We start from the raw sequence: 13,921 nt of genomic DNA, 5'->3' as shown, positions 1-13,921 counted from the left end.
TGGAGCGGGCCCCCTCCCCTAACAGTGGTTAAAGCGATCCTAATAACGATGCGGTACAACTCTCCAGACCCTCCATGCCTGTTTCTCAAGCCTTATGACAGGCCTACAGGGTCCGTATTTGTGTTCCCATTTAACAGCTGAACTGACTAAAGCACCTAGAGAAGACGTTGCCCAAAGTCACACACCCTTCTCTGATTATGGAACAGAAAAACTCAGTTGGAAACTCTGAGAATCATTTTCTTCCAGGTGGTGGCAGGATTTCAGGAGGCCCATGGACCCCTGACAGTGGGTGCAGAATCAGGCCTTCTGTGCTAGGGGTATTTTCTGGAAAGAGGGATGCTTATCTTCAAGAGTCTAAAAGTGTGGAGAAGGAGGCTGTTCTTTACCACAGGGAGAGTGAAAGTGGAGACAGGGAGCAGTGCCTGCCAAGGAGCAGTGGATTAGTGAGAGACTAAGGAATCAAATCCAGTCCAAACGGTTACCATTCATCCAATTTGCTGCTCTGTGAGGCCCAGCTTGGGGAAAACAATGCACCCAAGAGTAGAACTTAAACATGAAAATCTGTTTTTTTTTATGATTAAAAAAAAAAAAAATCCCCCAGAGTGCTCACCAGCATTCCTTCACCCCCCTTTTACCACCCTAAATACACAGTGGGTGGGTGAGACACTCAGTCAGGGATGCGCCTGATCAAACAGATCACAGATAAATAACCATTTATGGAGAATGAAGTTGGCGCTATTCCAGGCACCAGGCATTTTGTCTGCTTTAGCTTGTGTAAACATCCCCACCCCCCAAAACAGGACACAAGGCAGGTATTATTAGTCTCTCCTTACCAAAAAGAAAACTAAGGCAGGTAAAGCAGTGTGCCCATGGTCACACAGCCTGTGAGTGGCACAGTGGCCCTTCCTTCTGTCCTTCAGACCCCCTGTGCTTTTCCCCTCCTGGGATGAGACTGAGCTTGGCAAGGATCCTGTTCACAGTTCTCCCAGGCCCAGAGTTCCAGGAATGTGACCCTTTGCAGTGCAGCAGCAACCTCTGGGGTCCAGGGTACTGGGGGCTGGGCCAGAGATTGAGCAAACAGAGCAGCAGACAAGGCAGCTCCTCTTCTCTGGCTCCCTCCCTCCCTGTCCCCACCTCTTCCCTCCCTTCCTCAGGCATCACAGTGGAGACCGCATAGAGCCCAGTTCAGGGCTAGAAGCTAGCAGCCCTACCATGGCATTCCCCAGGCCCCTGCTGGTGCTAGCCCTGCTGGCATGGGTTGTTCTGGCTGACCAAGGTACAAGAGGGCGCTGGTGACTATTTGGGCCAGTGAAGGGTGGGCAATGGTGGTCTGGGCTTGGCCATGCCAACTGACACCTCCTCCCCACAGAATCATGCAAGGGCCGCTGCACAGAGGGCTTCAATGCTGACAGGAAGTGTCAGTGCGACGAGCTCTGCTCTTACTACCAGAGCTGCTGCGAGGACTACGTGGTCGAGTGCAAACCCCAAGGTGCGTCCAGAAGGGTTGGGTGGGCCTGGGGTCCCCTCTGCAGCTGGAGACTCACCACCACCCACTCTGCCTGCAGTGACTCGTGGGGATGTATTTGCTCTGCCAGAAGATGAGTATGGGGTCATTGACTATCATGAGGGGAACAGAGAACAGAGTGTCCTCACACAGCTGGAGAGTACCACCCTGAGCCCTGGCCTGCAGGCCCACTCTGAAAAGCATCCTGCCCAGGTACCTATTCCGATCCCTGAGGAAGAGGCTCCAGGACCCGGGCAGGGGACCTTAGTGCTTGAGGCCCCTGATCAAGACATCTCTGAGTCCGCAGCAGAGGAGGAGCTATGTAGTGGGAAACCCTTTGATGCCTTCACTGACCTCAAGAATGGCTCCCTCTTCGCCTTCCGAGGTGATTCCAGGGGCAAGTCTTGGTGGGTCAGGGTCTGCCCCCGGAACATCCCCTCCCTCACACAGCCTCCTGCACTCTAGGGCAGTACTGTTATGAGCTGGATGAAAAGGCAGTGAGACCTGGGTACCCCAAACTTATCCAAGATGTCTGGGGCATTGAGGGCCCCATTGATGCAGCCTTCACCCGCATCAACTGTCAGGGGAAGACCTATCTCTTCAAGGTACCAGGGCCAGGGGATGTGGGTCAGGGTCAGGGGTATCTAGGCAGGGGTTGAGGGCTGCTGTGCCCAGGACTAGGGTGGGCAAGAAGGCTGGATCCTGGCCTGTGGGCCCTGCTGGGCCTCTTGAGGATGGGGAAGCCCGAGGCTCCGGGTCCCCGGTGACAAGCCTAGAATTGGGACTGCTGCCTTGGGTGGGGCACTCTGCCTGTACCCAGTCAGCCACCTCCGCACTCCCTCCTCCTCCTTCCCTGCCCCTTAGGGTAGTCGGTACTGGCGCTTCGAGGATGGTGTTCTGGACCCAGATTACCCCCGCAACATCTCTGAAGGCTTCAAGGGCATTCCGGACAACGTGGACGCAGCCTTTGCTCTCCCTGCTCGCAGCTACAGTGGCCGGGAGCGGGTCTACTTCTTCAAGGGTATGAAGGGAGTGGGTGGGAGAAAGGCAGGCAGTGGGGCCGTCTAGGTTTGCCTACACACTTCTGGAGGGGCAGAGTGGAATTGTGCTCACCCCCTGCCAGGAACTCCTATCTTCAGCAGGTTGGGGCTGCCTTTCCAGCCTTGCTCACATGCCTCCCCCCCCATCCCACTTCCCCACTCAGGGAGACAGTACTGGGAGTATGAGTTCCAGCAGCAGCCCAGTCAGGAGGAGTGTGAAGGCAGCTCCCTGTCCACAGTGTTTGAACACTTTGCCCTGCTGCAGAGGGACAGCTGGGAGACCTTCTTTGAGCTTCTCTTCTGGAACAGACCCTCTGGTATGGAAGGAGGGCAAATCTCACTTTCTCCCACTGGGATCCCCCAGGTAGGGGCAGGGCACAGCTGGCCAGAGGGGGCTGTGATTGCAGAGCTACAGATCAAAAGCTGTTTGCTCAGGCCAGACTTTGTTTCTGTTGACTTTTGTGGGGAGGTCCACCCAATCCCACACCTCGGACTTTGCCTAGCACAGCCAAGGGCACAGCTAGCAAGAGGAGGGGCTGTGGCTGAGGCAAGTGGGGAGGGAAGAGGTGAAGGAGGGCCAGGAGAAAGAGCACCAAAGAGGGAGTCAGAGGGCCTGGGCACTGTGCTCTGCCATGAGCTTGCTGTGTCCTTCGGCAAGGCACAGCCCATCATTGGGCACCAGATGAACTCTACATGTTCCCAAGACTCTCATTACATTAACCCATTCCCTGCCACAGGTGGTGCTGGAGAGCCCGGGCTCATCAGCCAGGACTGGCCTGGTTTGCCTAGGCAGGTGGACGCGGCCATGGCTGGCCGCATCTACATCTCAGGGTCGGCACCCCGATCCTGGGTCAAGAAGCTGAATCCTAAGCGGCGCAACCGTAAACGCTACCGTTCACGCCGTAACCGTGGTCGAGGCCGTAGCCGGACCTCCCAGCGGCAATCCCGCTCAGCCTGGCTGTCCTGGTTCTCCAGTGAGGAGAGTGGCCTAGGCACCTACAACTATGATGACTACAACATGGACTGGCTTGTGCCGGCCACCTGTGAGCCCATCCAAAGTGTTTACTTCTTCTCAGAAGGTGGGAGCCTCTGCCATCCCCTGTAGCTGGTCTAGCTGGTCTTCCCTCCTCTCCTGTCCCTGGTCCTCATGGGCTGAACATGGCCCTGGAGTGGTGACTCCAGAAAGCCAGGATGTGAGCCCTTAAGCTGCATTTTGGATGTTTACCTACCCTTCCAGGAGAGACCTGGGTTTTCTTTCTTAGGGCAGGAATGGGCAGGGCCAGGCTGGCCCTCACACACCTTCTCCTGACCTCTCTTCCAGACAAGTACTACCGAGTCAACCTTCGCACACGGCGAGTGGACACTGTGAGCCCTCCTTACCCACGCTCCATCGCCCAGTACTGGCTAGGCTGCTGAGCCCCCAGCCACCAGTAGGACTCTGAGCCTACACAGCTGATCCCTCCACTGCTTCCTCCTCAACTTCTTTCTCCCAGCCCAATAAAGATCCTATGCCCCTGAGTTTAAGACTACTGTCCTGACTGGAATGGACAGGCAGGAGACAGGGATCTGCTTGGGAAAAGGAGGGGAGGCTGAGCTGTCATGATGTCTTGGGGGAGGAGAGCATCCTTGTGTCCAGTCCATGTTGGGCTTAGGCCATCTCTGTGAATCCGAAAAGCTTTGGGCTGGGGAGGGCCTCATGAGTACTAGCCTGCCTCTTGAGCTAAGCAGCCCCTACCAACCTACCAACATTAACAGGAGCTTGAACCCCACTGATGATGACAGGAGCTGCTACCAAGTGCCCCTCCCTGCCCTGGGCTTGTTTCGCCTCTTGGACTTGACTAAGGTCTTGGAGGAGAGAGAAGGGGCAGAGGGGGTGGGGTTTTAGTTCAGCTTTTCTGCCCATCCTGAGCCTGCAGTGTGGTTAGCCTAGGGAATTGGTGTGCTCCCCAAAACCTACCCCAAGGATGAGCCTTTCTTTGAGGCCTCCATCTTGGGTCTGGGGTGTGGAGCACTGAGGTTATGAGAAGGAAGGACAAGAACTCAAAGGAAATTCATATGCACCCATTTCTTAGAAGAGTGACTCAGAAGACTTACAAGGATGAATATTCGGTACAAACATCTTCTAATCTTAGAACACCTTGATTGTACCTGTGGGATCTCTTCTGGTTCTAGGATCGTGGACTCTAAGGAGCCCATATGGGCTTTCAAGGGGCCATGGAGGAAGGGTAAGATGCAGACAGATCTCTAAAGCCCACCTGGGGCCAAGCTGGTGGTAATGTCTGCTCCCCAGCCCGGCTGAGGGCAAGGTGGTTGCAGTTCACCTGCCATTCCCTTGTCATCATCCTTATCCTGCCCAGCTTCACCAGCCTGCCCTTCAGCTGTGGCACAGGACTCTGCCTGTTCTCCCCTGCAGGCAGCCAGCACTAGGGCACTAAGGGCTCCAGAAGGCGCAGGTAAAGCACGAGAGCATTCGAGAGAGGAATTGTTTTGGCTTCCTGGAGCAAGTCCAGGGAAGATCTTCACAAAATACAGGATTTCAGACACAGGCTGCCAGTTTGCAGTGTAAGGAGTGGGGACTCAGGCCAGCTTCCTTTATGAAGCTCTGGAGGAGCAGGGGCCATGGAAGTTTTGCCCCATTTATACCACCCAAGCCCCAAGATTGCCCCTGGTCTCCCCTTTCCTCTGGGATGGCTCTGCTCCCCTCCAGCTGGACTTGAAACGTCTCTCCTCCTGGAGGCGGGGCCAGTCCTCTGAGCAGGATAAAACCCATGAGGAGGGGTGTGGCGTGGGCACAGCCTTGGCATGGCCTTCTGGCTCCTCATTCTCTGCTAGCTTCATGGCCAGCCCTGTGGATGCACCCTCAACAGGTGATCTGGTGGGGACAGGGGGGCAGGGGGAGAACGTGGGGAAGGTGTGATGGGGGGAGGCTGCAGTGGGGGGAGCGGAGTAGGGGCTTCAGGGCCTGCTGGGGGGTTTTGAGTCTGGGATGGAGGCTCTCACAGGGAGTCCTGGCTTGACCTCCCTACTCTGGCCTACAGGCCATGCCAGTGGGCTGGGTTCCCACCGGAGAAAGCGGACCACCTTCAGCAGAGGGCAGCTGCTGGAGCTGGAACGGGTGTTTGCAGCATGGCCCTACCCTGACATTGGCACCCGTGAGCACCTGGCTCGGGTCACCTGCCTTCCTGAGGACAAGATACAGGTGAGCTTCCCTCAGGGTGGCGGTACTCTTGCTCAGCCCCCTATCTCTGAGTATCGTGCTTCCAGGTTTTGCTCTCCTGGTACCCGGGGGAGGGCGAGCTGGAGCCCAAAGAGATTCCTTTTTCCCTTACCAGGTGTGGTTCCAGAACCGCCGGGCCAAGAGAATCAAGAATAGGAAGGCAGGAGGCCTAAGCCCCAGGCCTGAACACACCCAGAGAGCCCATTCTCTTCCAGATACCCTCCAGCAGTCCCAGGAGCCCCCAACACTAGGCCAGCATCCGCCCTCCAACAACACGCCTCAGTGTGCCTCAATGTGTCGACAAGCTTCCTGCCCAGCTCCTGGCTTGGGTCCAGGGCAAGGTTGGGCAGGGGCTAAAGCTGTAGCCCCATGGGGACCAGCTGGAGCATCAGGGGTCCACCTTTCTTCAGAGCGAGCCACTACCCAGACCTCATTGGGCAGCTTATCGGACCTCATCTATGCCTCGGCCATTGTCACCAACCTGGACCACTCCTAATCTAAGTCTAGAACTTGTGAGACCACTCTTCTGGCTCTGCAGCCCACCCTGCCCCTTAGGACTGAACATATCAGAGATAGATCCCCTGCCCCTCCTTTTACACAAGGAAGTTCTCTTATCGGAAGGAAGGTTAGCTCAGGGATCCCTCCCCTGTCTTCCAGGCCAGCCCAGAGTCACCAGGGCTGGGCTTTAGCATCCAGCGCCCTGCCTGTTGCCGTGGCAAAAGGTACCTTCAGAGAAATGAGGTAAGGGCCCTGTTTTCAACCTCTCAGGCCAGGCTTGGCCGCCAGTTCTTCTTACCCCAGCTGACAATACCTCCTTCCTCTAAAGAATAGGCAGCCCCTCCTCACTTTCAGGCCATTGGCTAACTAACTGCTGAGTTAGGTGAGGAGAGCACTGAAACTCATTCCAGACTGTTAGGAACCAGCCCCCCTCTTCTGAACTATTCCCACCTGGACAAATTAATCAGAACCATGGATCTGAAGAGGAAGTCCTATCAAAGGAATAAAGTAGAAAGAGGAGCCCGGGGCTTATGTTCATTTAATTTTCACAGAGATCAGATTGGTTGCCCTCTGACCTGAGGCTGTGGAGACAACCTGACAGATTTAGCAGGGAGTGGGGGTATGCACTCTGGCAACATTGGGTTTTTGTATCACCATCATCTGTATTACCAACTAATCTCCAAATAAAACCCAAACTCTATACCTTAATCTGGATTGTTGTGTGCTGCAAACGAATAAGGACAAGCGCCGTTTGCTTTTGAAATGTATCTCCATCACCTAATCCCTAAATAGGGCCAGGTTCCACACAGATCCTGGGTGGGAGGCATTACTCAGGATTCTACTGGGATTAGTTAGAAGGATGGTTAATTGAAGGGCTTAGGGCTCTGGCTGACAGGCCCTAGAGAGATGGGAGGCTCTGCTGGCACGTTCTGCTCTTTCTTCCCACTGGTTCCAGGACGCTCCAGCTGCCTCTACTTCGGAGTTGCTCTGCTCCAAAAAAGCATGTAGTTTGCAATCAGTCTAGGGTATTCGAATCCTGGCTTTGCTACGTAACCTTGCAACTCTCTGAAAGTATATGAGCCTGCAAAAAGGGGGTGATAATACTTGTCTTCTTTCCATTATGGGGTTAAGAAGCAGTATTAAGTGAAAGGCTTCACGTGCTGTGACATATTATAAAAGCTCTCAATTCACCTGAGTTGCCTTTCATCTCCATACAATAGGCTAGGAGACTGGGAAGGCCCCAAACTTCTTGTTCCTTTGGCCTCCTGCCAAGCACCCCCCTTTTGCCCTGGGAAGCCCCAGGCCCAGACTGCGCTGGAAAAAAATATGGAGCATTGAGATATAGAGGAAGTAGCTGGGAGCAGAGTTCTCTGCGACAAGAACTGGAGAACAGACCGCCTGATTGCTATCTCCAACTTAGCCCCTGCACATGGAAAACACTTTGCACAGGAAAGATTTCCTTGGCAGGAACTAGGTCTTCTACCTCTTGATCTCCAGAAGCTGGCACAGTACTCGGCTCATAAAGGAGCTCTCAATAAGTGTTCAATGCCACAGAAGCCCATTGGCTTGTGAGTAGAGGCTTGGGATCAGGTAAGGACCCCATTCTAGTGAAAGGGGTGTGTGTGTGTGTGTGTGTGTGTGTGGAATGACTCCAATGTCAGGTGAGAGGATGCCCCGGGTCAGAAGCTGTTCGAGAGGCCTGTTCTTCATCTAACATTTACAAGTCTTCCAACCTTCCAATCCAGTTATCTGGGGGTATGTGAAAGCTTAAGGCTATAGGAGCAAGTAGTATAGCCATGAATCTCCACAAAAATTCAGTGTGGCTTTTAAACTCGGTCTTAAATGGTCTGGGTTGCTACAGACATTATAAAATGCCACCTGCACTTTTTCTCACAGTTGACATTTTTTTCAACCAACAATAGAAATTCTAAGATTTCTCAACAAAGTGATCTATGGTGGAACAGAAGGAATGAAAGCTTTCCTCTCTCTCATGTGCTGTCTAGAGAAGTTCAGGCTGATTATGTATCAAGCAGAAACTGACAAACACTAGAACAAATGTCTACTGAACCAACAAGCATGTAATTTCTTTCTTTCTTTTTAAAAAGATTTATTTGTTTTAGAGAGAGACAGAAAGTGAGCAGGGCCAGGGCAGAGGGAGAGGGAGGGAGAGACTCAAGTAGACTCCCTGCTGAATGTGGCACCTGATTTGGGGCTCAGTTTCACAACCCATGAGATCATGACCTGAACTGAACTCATGATTCAGATGCTTAACTAACTGAGCCACCCAGGTGTCCCATGAGTATCCTGGGGGTGAGGGGGTGGGGGTGGGGGAGGAAGACCAAAGACCACAGGATTTCATAGTGTGAACAAATGGAAAGGAGTATACCATTACAAACAGACACTGAGGGATGCCTGGGTGGCTCAGTTCAGGGCGTGATCCTGGGGTCCTGGGATCGAGTCCCACATGGGGCTCCCTGAATGGAGCCTGATTCTCCCTCTGCCTATGTCTCTGCCTCTCTGTGTCCCTCAAGGATAAATAAAATCTTAAAAAAAAAAACAAAAACAAAAACAATGAACAATTATCAGAACTAAGGAATCTTGGGACGCCTGGGTGGCTCAGCAGTTGAGTGTCTGCCTTTGGCTCAGGGCATGATCCTGGGGTCTTGGGACTGAGTCCCACATCGGGCTCCCTGAATGGAGTCCGCTTCTCCCTCTGCCTCTCTCTCTCTCTCTCTCTCACTCTCTCTCTCTCTCTCTCTCTCTCTCTCTCTCGGTGTGTCTCTCATGAATAAATAAAATCTTAAAAAAAAAAAACAAGAAAAGAACTGAGGAATCTTTGGGCTTCTGTGTTGTCACAAGATTTGAAAGAAGAATACAGGGGATACAGTAAATATTTATTGGATAAATAACTATTGCTGATAGTTTTTAAGTACCTTTACACAGATTCTATCAGTATGCCTACTAATCTAAGTTCCTAGAAGTTTAACATTACACAGAATTTCAGACTTCAGAACAGAGAAGGAAAGATCATCTGATCTTTCTCAGCCTCAGTTTTGTCTTTGGGAAAAGGGGCCTAAAGCCATTTCCTCTTCCAACCTCCAGGATTGTTACAAAGACCAAAAGTAATCACATAAAGCAATTACTCAGCTGTGCACACTTAACAAACTATTTTTCGCACTCCCCTAAACTCAGACATTTTAAGAACCTACATAAAACCTACCCCATTAGGCTAACGGATAATACGTACATGTATTAATAATGTTACATATACATATTCATGTGTATGCTTATTCATATTCACATATACAGTTAAATCTGGAAACAGTCCATATCTACAAAGAACATCTCCCTTTATCAGCTGAGATAATCCACAGTAGGGATACTCTTCCCATCAACATATACAAGCACAGGAGATTTTCAATTAAAAGCAGACATACTGTTTTGCCATCTGAATTGTTTTCATTTTTGGAGGCAGAGCAAAGGGTGATGGAAAGGTGAGAAGTTTGAGGAGGGTTGGTGAGTGGAAGAGACAGGTAAAAGCATATAGAAAATCTGAAAAAGGCCAGGAGAGGATGAAGACCGAAACTAAGATTCCTGAAATGTGGCAGCTTAGTTCCCAATTTCACCATCCTTGTACCAACCTGTCCTTCTCTTATTTAATAACCTGTGATCAGTTCCTCTTCCCAAACAAACTAGAGAAAAGGAATCCTTTCTGCTTTTTTGGAGGTTACTGATCTAAATTACAGGTCTGTGTGAAGCATCTTTGAAGCAAGGATGACCATTGATTTGTGTACCTGGGGAGGTTCAAGACAGTATGGTCTACTTTGGGAAGACCTGGATTCCCTTTACTCCTGATAGAAAAAAAAAACCCCAGCTTTGGCAGTGCCGAGATGGACTAGAGAAGGCAGATGGGCACTGGGTTCAGGAGAGGGAACTGAAAGAGCAGTTCTTTTCTGAGTCTCTTTTCCTGCCCCTCTGGAAACTGACAGAGGACAGGGCTCCGGCAGGAACAGCCTTGGTACAGCTCTCTGACTAACCGGAGTTATGGACAAAGAGCCTGATAGGTTGACTCTGAGTCAGGCAGCTGGGAGCCTGAAGTCCCCCAAAACCTGCTCCAGACTTTGACAATGAACCATGAGTTAAAGCTCTCCCAACTCGCCTTCCATCGCCCGCACCATGACATACAGCTCGGCCAGGCCCACCACGGAGGCCACGATCAATGCAGCTAGTACTCGCTGGGGAGAGAGAGAGAGAAAACCAGGCTTAGGGGATGCAGGCCAGCATCCAGCTCTGCAGCCTCCAGCACTTCTAGAAAGGATGGGGGGAAGGGAAGAAAACCCAGCCCATAAGTTGGGAGGAAGGGAAGAAAAGAGGATCTGGATTCTCTTTTGAGGTACCCACGACTGCAGGGCAGCTCAAATGTTCCTCTTGTTCGCTGCATAAATATTTAACATCTAACTTGTTCAAGGCACCTTCACATATGTCCTCCCTCTCCCACCAACACTCCCACCCGGGGCACCTTGCCCTGCCCAGTGCCTACTTACTGAGGCCATTTCTGTGAAGATATATTGACTTCCAAGGTAAGTGCAGACGAAGGCAGCTGCCACCGTGACAATAAAGTTGAAGATGGTGATGACCAGCGCTTTCACTGACCTCACTTCAGGGAAAAAGCCAAGGAAGAAACCTTTAGGTCAGCATCCTCCACAAGGCCCTCTTATATCAGGGCTACCTCCCCTATCAATTGGGTTTCCCTCATATGTCAAGCCTGAATAGCTCAGGTTTAAACCCAGGGCACTGGGGTGGGAAGAAGGGCTGTGACCAACCCCTCCCAGGGGAGAGGCTTACAGGGTGATTTCCCAGTACTTCACCTTGCTTTCCCAGGTCACTAAGAGTCCCACCATGCCTTGAATCCTGGGGAAAAGAAAACACAAATGATTCCAAATGGAAGCAGCTCAGAGGCAGTCCAGAGTATTCATTTGTCAATCCGGGCTCTGCTCTTTATTTCCCAAAACATTAACTCTGCCTTCTCGATGGATTCTGTTGTCTGGGACCAGCTGGATTTTTTTTTGTGGATCACAGATCAGACATTTCAGAGAAAGGACATAGGTTCCCAGTACCCACCCATTCCTCTTCTGCTCTAGGGCAGGAACATGCCACAGAATGACAGGGAGCCCTGTCAGAAGAAAGGCTCTAAGGCTTATCTCTAGCTCCACAACTTTTAAGAATCAGTCACCACCTGAGCCCTGAGTCTCAGTAAATGAGGTGGGAATATTAGGTTTGTATGCAGCACAGAACTTCTATGGTCCCTGATAGGTATAAAAACCAAGCTTCTGTGGTATTTTTTCCCCTCTGTACCTCTTCAGTGCAGGGCTCTGCTTGCAGGGGCTACTCAGTCCTTGTATTGAAGAACAGGCCCTTACCTGACAGGTGACATTGTATGTGATCCGCTTATATTCTTCATTGGCCAGCTGTATCTTAATCTTCTCCAAACGGGCAACTAGTTCTGGGTTCTGAGGCAGAAAAATCAAAGGAGAAGAATATTCCCAGCTTGCTAGAAAACCATGCCACAATCATTGGTTTCAGGGGGCAAAGCACTGCTAAGGGTGCCAAGAGACCCATGTACTAGTTCTGCCTCCCCTGCTTTGGAACTGGTTTTTTTTAGATCTACTTTCCAAGCTGTCAAGCCGGGAGGATGATATCCAGTTTCCCCACCCCAGCCCTCAAGGATTTAAAAGACAAACTTTTGAGCCCAAAGGCTGTTTCATAAATCTGAATGTACTGTGAATAAGTCTAATTTAGTCAACACCCCTTCTCACAAATATATCTTTTACATACCCGAGGAGGCTTCACAACCTCTGGGAGATAGATTTCACTGCCTTCTAGGAGCTCATGAAGGTATAGTGTGGAACCTAGGAAGAAAAGATTTCCACAAACATAATGACCCGTAGAATTGAGCTTGAAGGATTAAGATCAGAAAAGGGCCTGGCCCTTCTGCTTTTTCCTATCAAAATAAAACATGGCTATTCCTATTTTAATTCATTTCGAAGCTCATTTTCAACTGAGAAGAATCAAGAACAATTCCACATAAATATCTCTTAGTGCACATAGCTGACTTTAAGTGTTAGCTCTCAATTATCTTGCTCACGTCACAGCTAACACGTAAGCCACTTAAGTTTACCTTTAGACTAAGTCATGCTGTGGCCACAATAGAACTGCCGTAAATAGATTTAAGTCACAGTGATGGTAAATGCTCAGAGAACAGTGTACTAGATGATCATTAAGGTATGTTTTAGTTCTTTTTTTTTTCTTCAAATATACATGTAACATTTATTCTAATTGACCGTATGCTGGATTGTAAAACAAGTCTCAACAGATTTCAATGAATTGAAATCATCACAGAGTTATGGTCTCTGTTCAAAATGCAATTGAATCTGAAATCAATAACAGGCATAATGATAAATTTTCCATATGTTTAAACATTTAGAAATACATTTTAAAATAGTCCATGGGTCAAATATGAAGTTACAAAGGACTTTAGGAATGTCTTTGAACTGAATGATATAAAATATCAAAGTTTTTGTGTGTAGGTAAGTAACGAAGGAAAGCATCTTTAGACTGTCATAGTACAAAGTAATGAATTAAGTATCTTTGTCATCAAGTATGTTTTAGTTCTAATAGTTGAGTGTTCTACCCTTTGTACCTCTGGATAGGCTATGTTAACTCTGGCAAAAGAGCTTACAAACTAGTTTGTCCTATTCCCTTCCTTTACAGTTAAGGGAACTGAGACCCAAGGAAAAGAAATGAATTCTCCAAGAGGACTTTGTGGCAGAGCTAGGACTAGCACTCAGGTGTTACTCCCAGGTCAGGTCTTTCAATACGGCTTTCCATCATCCTACGTGGAAGAAAAAAAAAAAGAAAAAGAGAAAAATAAAAAACCCTATCAGATTTGGCTTGCTTTTGAGATGGAAAGAAATCCAGATTTCCAAACAGGACAAGCTCACTATCCTACGTCATTTTCTAATGTGGCTTTTAAGAAATTGAACTTGTGCGGCGGTACCGGTTTAAAACTAGACCTCCTCAAAGGTCAGGCGGCCCGGAGTGGGCTGCGTAGTGAAGGGGAGACTCTCAAGAGAGCAGAAACGGCACAAGAAAATTCTGCCATCCCGAGAAAGCCCCATCCACGGAAGCTGTTAAGGGAGTGTATTGCCCTACGGTTTATGAGGTGACTCTTGGGGTTGGTTAGATGACCATTCAGGTGACGGAGAGTGATGGCATTTTTCCCCCTCGTAACGATGCCAGAGGTGGGAGAAGGCTCTGGAAAAAGGGAGGTGAGTCCGGGCTGGAGACTGGGGCTCACCCGTCTCTCTCAGGTACTGATGCAGATCTCGGATCAGGCGGAAGGGAACCAGGCGCGAGGGGCCACTGGGAAAATCACCGTCCTTGTGCTTCTCCCCCAGCACGGCTTCAAGTTCTGCACGCAGCTTCCGGGGCAGCTGCTCTGGCTCCAGCTCCCCACCGGGAGCCAAAGCGCGCACCAGCCGATCACCCGCAAGCAGGCAAGACGCCATGTCCACCGGACTTAGGGTCAGGTGACGCGGGGCCGGGACTTCCGCCCACCGCGCGCCGGAAGGAGCCTGCCGCTCGCGGGGCGGGCTGAGCCTG

General features: G+C 50.5%; 3 protein-coding genes across 4 annotated transcripts; 2 read left to right on the top strand and 1 right to left on the bottom strand.

The window, feature by feature from the left end:
• Positions 1–847: 847 nt before the first annotated feature.
• Positions 848–4,062, top strand: VTN (vitronectin). The gene is made up of 8 exons (XM_026016204.2): positions 848–1,276; positions 1,370–1,489; positions 1,566–1,889; positions 1,970–2,109; positions 2,369–2,525; positions 2,709–2,861; positions 3,282–3,623; positions 3,866–4,062. The coding sequence occupies exons 1-8, from the start codon at positions 1,213–1,215 to the stop codon at positions 3,958–3,960; spliced, it is 1,395 nt and encodes a 464-aa protein (XP_025871989.1). The 5' UTR covers positions 848–1,212; the 3' UTR covers positions 3,961–4,062.
• A 145-nt stretch (positions 4,063–4,207) lies between these two features.
• SEBOX (SEBOX homeobox) lies at positions 4,208–6,967 on the top strand. Of its 2 annotated transcripts, XM_072747784.1 has the most exons (3): positions 4,208–5,411; positions 5,583–5,743; positions 5,877–6,967. In XM_072747784.1, exons 1-3 carry the CDS (start codon positions 5,381–5,383, stop codon positions 6,255–6,257), a joined length of 573 nt encoding a protein of 190 aa, XP_072603885.1. In that variant the 5' UTR covers positions 4,208–5,380; the 3' UTR covers positions 6,258–6,967. The 2 variants fall into 2 exon arrangements, with proteins under 2 accessions (XP_072603885.1, XP_025871990.2); XM_026016205.2 differs by lacking the exon at positions 4,208–5,411 and having other exon boundaries at positions 5,455–5,743.
• Positions 6,968–9,132: 2,165 nt separating this feature from the next.
• VMA12 (vacuolar ATPase assembly factor VMA12) lies at positions 9,133–13,917 on the bottom strand. The gene is made up of 6 exons (XM_026016238.2): positions 13,617–13,917; positions 12,095–12,168; positions 11,680–11,769; positions 11,128–11,170; positions 10,804–10,916; positions 9,133–10,494 (listed from the first exon to the last, which is right to left on the bottom strand). Exons 1-6 carry the CDS (start codon positions 13,825–13,827, stop codon positions 10,399–10,401), a joined length of 627 nt encoding a protein of 208 aa, XP_025872023.1. The 5' UTR covers positions 13,828–13,917; the 3' UTR covers positions 9,133–10,398.
• Between the last annotated feature and the right edge of the window lie 4 nt (positions 13,918–13,921).

The sequence above is a fragment of the Vulpes vulpes genome, chromosome 2 (genome assembly GCF_048418805.1).
Source record: "Vulpes vulpes isolate BD-2025 chromosome 2, VulVul3, whole genome shotgun sequence".
In the NCBI taxonomy this organism is placed as follows: domain Eukaryota; kingdom Metazoa; phylum Chordata; class Mammalia; order Carnivora; family Canidae; genus Vulpes; species Vulpes vulpes.
This window is presented reverse-complemented; position numbering and strand designations above follow the sequence as displayed.